The sequence below is a fragment of the Pituophis catenifer genome, unplaced genomic scaffold, assembly GCF_029215685.1.
Source record: "Pituophis catenifer annectens isolate HBS135680 unplaced genomic scaffold, rPitCat1.0.hap2 SCAF_3, whole genome shotgun sequence".
Taxonomy (NCBI): Eukaryota; Metazoa; Chordata; class Lepidosauria; order Squamata; family Colubridae; genus Pituophis; species Pituophis catenifer.
The window spans coordinates 166,511,233-166,517,232 of record NW_027256883.1 but is presented as its reverse complement, the minus strand read 5'-3'; the positions used below and the strand labels follow the sequence as shown (position 1 = coordinate 166,517,232).

General features: G+C 43.8%; 1 protein-coding gene across 1 annotated transcript in view; it reads left to right on the top strand.

The window, feature by feature from the left end:
* The first annotated feature begins 408 nt into the window (after nt 1-408).
* The window catches only part of NUDT3 (nudix hydrolase 3), a 40,082-nt gene continuing 34,490 nt past the window's right edge, over nt 409-6,000 (top strand). Inside the window, exon 1 of the mRNA XM_070941495.1 lies at nt 409-850. Within this exon, the coding sequence (XP_070797596.1) occupies nt 752-850 (99 nt within the window). The 5' untranslated portion in view covers nt 409-751. The remainder of the gene's footprint in view (nt 851-6,000) is intronic.

Below are 6,000 nucleotides of genomic sequence, written 5' to 3'. Positions count from 1 at the left end.
AACAAGACTTCTTTCTTTCTACGCTTTTGGCGTGCCGCTGCTCTCACAAGATGGGCATTGTTTCCTCTCACTGTACGCGATTTGCGCAGCCCCGCGATTAAGCCCGAGGCCGTGAGCAAAACGCTACACCAGACGTCTCGCTTACAGTACTGTGGCTTTCGTGTACGGCGATAGCGTAAGAGTGCGACGGCAGCGGAGCACATACGATACCCCTCCCCGTGTTCTCGACACTCTTTGACTTACAGTAGTGCGGCTGGGCTCAAGCCTCGCGTTGGGAGACGCTTTCTGCAACGGGTGTCCGAAGCGGAAAGGGGCGAGTGATTCCCAATCCTCGGTTACGCTGCTTGCGTACTATGCGCCGAAGAAGAAATCCCGGGCAGCGCTTTTCTCCACCCGCTGCCTCTGCGCCGTTGACGTAGTATGCCCCAAGATGGCGCCGCGGTCGTCGTCGTTGGCGGCGGTGGCCGAAACGCTGGCAGAAGCTGCGGTCCTAGTCCTGGAGCAGCAGAGAGAGGGAACAAGGCGGCGGGTGGACGGCGACAGTATTTGTAGCAAGTAGCGGTGCAGAGGGGGCTTCCCCTCCTTTTCGGCTGTTGTGTGAGGAGGCAGAGACTCTCTGGGATAGCGGGTCCCCCGCCCCCTTCAGGCAGGGAGACCCCAACCTACCCGCGTGCGGAGCCGACACCCTTTTCTCAGCTCATCTCGCTGCTGCCTCCCTGGTGGGCCTTCCCACCCCTTTCCCCGACCGGAGATGATGAAGCTCAAGTCCAACCAGACTCGAACCTACGACGGGGACGGATACAAGAAACGGGCGGCTTGCCTCTGCTTCCGCAACGAGAGCGAGGAGGAGGTCGGTGAGCCGCGCGCTGTAGGCTAGGTTGGAAAAAGGGCAGAGCCGGAGCAAAGAAACGGCCAGGGTGCTGCCAAACCGGGCTGGGGTGGGGGTGGGGGGGGGCGGAGAAGAGGCGGGGAGCGCTGGTTTCGGGCAGGAACAGGACGCCCGACATGAAAGAGAGAGAGAGAGAGAGAGAGCGAGAAGGGAGGGAGGGAGAGAGAGAGGGAGAGAGGGGAGGTGTGACGAATTGGAGGGCGCTGAAGGGGAAGAAATGGGGGGCGGAGACGCTGGGTGGTACTCGCCGAAGGACGGAGGATGGGGAGAGGGGCGGAGCTTGGGAGGTGGTTGCTCCCGAAGAATTAGTCGGCCCGAACGGGGAGCGAGGCTGAGAATGGTCCCCCGGTGCCCCTTCGGCCCGAGCTCACTATAACAGCTCCTATTTCCCCGTCCGGCTCTTTGCAGATGCACGCCTTGCGGCTAGTGAGCGAGCGTGACGGACGGAGTTCCCGAGTGGCTAATAGTACGAGAACACGCGGCTGTTACTAGGCGAGAAGTGACTCACAACAGTCCTTTGGCGCTCTCTCCCCTTTGTGAATCGCTTGTGGGAGGTGCAAAATACTTTTTTTGGGCTAAACGACACTCTGTGTAAAAAGACCGTGTATATTCCGTTTGAGCCCTCTCTCCCCCTCCCTTTTTTTTTCCTCATCGCGGGAATGCGTGCATTGTAGACGGTATTGATCTCCCTTATAGTACAGTAAGATTAATGCTAAAACGCTGTAATGGCTTTGAGAGCCTTTCTTCTGGAAGCAGGACTTCTTTATAAGTAAGTGCACACCCTTCTTTAGAAATGTCACAGGTCTGCCCAGGAGAAATAAAGGTGGAGGTGCATTGATCAGGGAATTATATTATATTCTTTATATTCTTCAACATTTAATTATATTCTTTAACACCAGTAAGAAATAGGCGGTTGGATTCTTTATATGTGGTGTGATTCTTTATAGGTTGATTGCAGTAAGCCATATGTTTCAGCTGGGCTTTCTACCAAATACTTGCATAATTGGTTCTAGTCTGAAAGAGGGTGATGCATAGAAAAAACTAGCAACAGAAGTTGCTGAAGAGGAAAATGTTTTAATTTGTTACTGTAATTGTTAAATATTACTGGTTGTTACACACATGTCATAGGTAAATTGCAGGATGGTGAAGACTTCTTGAATGAGGAGTAGGAATACTTCTTTTAAAATTATATAAAACAATCAAAGGAATTGATTCCATCAGATGCACAATATTTTATAGTACAGTTTGTTTAGTGACTATTTGAAGTTACAACGGCACTGAAAAAAGTGACTTATGACGGTTTTTCACACTTAACGACCATTGCAGCATCCCCATGGTCATCTGATCAAAATTCAGATGCTTTAGATGATTCATGACAGTTGCAGTATCCTGGGGTTGTCTGATCACCTTTTGCAACTTTTTAACAAGCAGAATCAATGGGGAACCCAGATTCACGTAACAACCGTCTTACTAACTTAACTGCAAGAAAACTCATAAAATCAGTCAAAAGTTAACAGCTTAACTCGCTTGTCTCGCTTAACAGCACAAAGTTTGGGCTCAATTGGGGTTGTAAGCTGAGGACTACTTATAAAGCAATGGAGGCTGATATAAACAGATGTATATGGTACAGTATCTGAAATTTAGCACAGCTCTCCTGCTTCCATGGTCATTTAAGCATATTACATAAGATGGCAAGAAAGAAACTTATTTCTGGATTTAATAGATCAAAAAAGACTGGTCAGAAATTGTCAATAGAAAGATTTGAAAGGAACATGATCTTGACCAATTTTCTTTATGATTGTTGAAAGGAATACATCCATACATTTGATTAGTACTTGAATTCAACATGTTGCAGTTGCACCATACAATATTTCACTAAAAAAACCCTGTTTCTGATAAGAATATGTTTGGAAAAGTGATACTATTTAATTATAAAGTACTCTGGGGTTTATATAATATAATCCAACTAGTGTGTTTGTAAAGCACTGTGTCTTATTAATCTATAGCCATGGGTATCAAACTTGCCGCATCATGTTGCCATCACGTAATGTTTCGCAATGTTTTTTCCATTCACGGAGTTGGAGTGGGCGTGGCTTGCGTGAGAAGCATGCGGCCCATAGGCCGCTAGTTTGACACCCCTGCTCTATAGAATAACTTTATAAAGTAGGTCAAGTACTGTTATGTCCACATTGTACTTTGGGATATGAGAATGAGAGAGCACCTTGGCATTGACCATATAATGACTTTATCATATAGTAGAGGGGAGAATAAAACTTGCCTCTTCCTGAAAGTTCTGTGTGTAGGCTCTATAGCAGTGATGGAGAACCTTTTTGGCACCGAGTGTTCAAACCGGAACATGTGCGTGCGCCAAAAACCAGAAGAGCAGCTTGTGACGGCGTGTGTGCCCACAGAGAGGGCTCTACATGCCACCTCTGGGACATGTGCCATAGGTTCGCCATCACAGCTCTATAGCTTCTCATTCATCTACTGAATCTTTTGCAGAAGTAAATATATGTTGTGTTGAAAAATGGAGCAGAAAGTACAGTACAGGTAGTCCTCAATTTACGACCACAATTGAGCCCAAAATGTTTAAGTCAGTTTCCAAGCATCTGCATTTTGATCACATAACCATGGAGATCCTGCAATAATCATAAATGTGAAAAATGGCCATAAGTCACATTTTTCAATGACATAACTTTGAATGGTCACTAAATATGAACTGTTGTAGGTCCAGGATTACCTGTAGCCTCTTGAAGGTTCGTAGGCAATCTGTAGCAACTTTGCTTGTGTCAACAGGTTGAACTTGGAAGCTTGAAGTTGATTGTCCACTTGGAGGTTATCTGCAGGATAGCACTGCAGAATAGTGGAGAACAAAGCAGCTTTCTGTTCCTGCATATAGCACGTGCAATATGGTGCATGGGCTCTTAATAGATTACAGGTTGCAAGTATTCTTCTTTTTGTTGTAAAAATTACTAGTGTTTAAGTTCATTATTTTATATTTACAACTGAAAAGGAAAGAGAATAAATTAATAGCTAGAGAATGAAGTGGAAAATAGTGTTTGAGGACATGAAAAATCAATGTTATTTATTGTCTTATTATTTATTTCAAGTAATAAATAGAACTTAATAGGACTTAATTTTAATGTTCAATTTATGTCACTGACAAGAATTTATTATAATCATGTGATATGATCCAGAACAGCTTTTTAGATGTACATAAACTAAAAATTCCAGCATTACTTTGAAATGTTTTAATATAACTTTTTAAATACCACTTATCAATTAACTAGGAATGCATTATTTCTTCACCATAATTACTAAACTACAAAACTGGGATAATGATTGACAAACACCAGAAGATCTATAAAAGTAAATCTATAATAGGAAAATATAGCTCTGATACTATCAGATAAATAAAATAGTATTGTGATTGGTAGAAAAGAAATAACTCTGACATCATAAAAAAAAAAAATCAGTAATTCCAAAAACTTTTAATCCCATAGTTTGTGGGAAGGACATGTTTAATATTGCTATTTCTAGAAAAAAAAAAGCCTTACTCCTACCAGGCATCTGTTATACTTCAGTTGGCATGAGTAGGTAGTGAATACTGAATGTTGTGCACAGGCAGGCATTTACAGAAAGAAATGATCTTAAGTGTTATGTGATAATTTATAACTCTGCAGAGAAACATGTGACTGAGCACATTTGGCATTTTAAAAATAAGGGTCAGTGTACCAATTAATTTTAATTGAAAGTCTTTTTAGCTACAAATCTGTTTAAAGAAAGATGAACACGATAATAAATTTGAGTTTTTCTCAAGTGGGGTGCATTTGTTGGGGGGGCATTTAGATATTTTATACTGTGGATTTTTAATATTTTAAGCCACCTGGAGTCAGTGTGTGGATTGAGAGACCATATATGTTTGTTTAATTAATAAACTAGTAATAATGCCAGTAAGTGACGATAAGTCACGTACAATTTAGCACAGTGATGGCTAACCTTTTCTGGACCAAGTGCCCAACGCATGTGCATGCACATGTGCATGCGTCCCCCACGCATGTGCCTCGCCCCATGTATGCGCGTGTGGGTCCTGCCCCCACATGGGCCCCCTGTGCATGCGCACATACCTCCCCTGTGCATGCAAGCACGGGGCCCTGCCTGCACCCTCTGCGCATGTGTGTGCACCCCTTCATGCGCACGCCTATCACGCATGTGCACACGGCCCCCCCATGTGTGTCTGCCCCCCACGCTTGTGCGGCAGACACCTGAAGACCATCTGGCCGGCGGGAGGTGCGCACGCATACGCAGCAGAACTGAATTGGGGTGACGGTTCATGTGCCATCAGAGAGGGCACTGCATGCCACAGGTTCGCCATCACAGATTTAGCATAATAAATGACCTGCCTCCAGAATAAAAAAACCAACCAGCATTATTTTAAAAAACCATTAGTAAAATCATTTAACAAAGGATCAGAGAGAACATATTGGTCTCCAGGATTTATAGTGCTAATTTTTTAATGAACACTTTTTCTAGAAGTAGAACCTCCGTAGGGAAGAGGTCTTCTACCTTGTAATAATTAGCAGCTTATTTGAGCAACAGAAAATGTACAGTGCAATATAATCCTTATGCAAGTTCAAGGTTTTCCTAATAATTTATCTGAACAACAGATGCTTAATGGTCTGCTTTGCAGTATGAATTGATCATTGAGCTTGTTGGTGGAAAACTTATTGTGTGTACTTTAATGCAAAATATCTTTTGCTTACTAATAGGTAAGCTTTCTCAGGTGGCACATTAGGTTTAATATGCTCTCTCCCCTGAAATTGCTGAACTAATGTGCCAATTATTATATCTTTTAGGTACCTGTTAAAAATCTATATCTCTATCTAGGCCAGGGGTGTCAAACTCACGGCCAATTGGCCGGATGCGTTACATGCTGGCCCGCCCCTGCCCGGTTTAGCGAAGGGGAAAAAAGTCCCGATACATCACGTGACGCTGCTGTGATGACGTGGGTTTGACACCACTGATCTAGACCATCTTTGTATGAATCCTGCATGGTTTTGGTTTGTTTCTCCCCCCTCATTTCTACTCTCTCTGAGTACATGCATGTATTT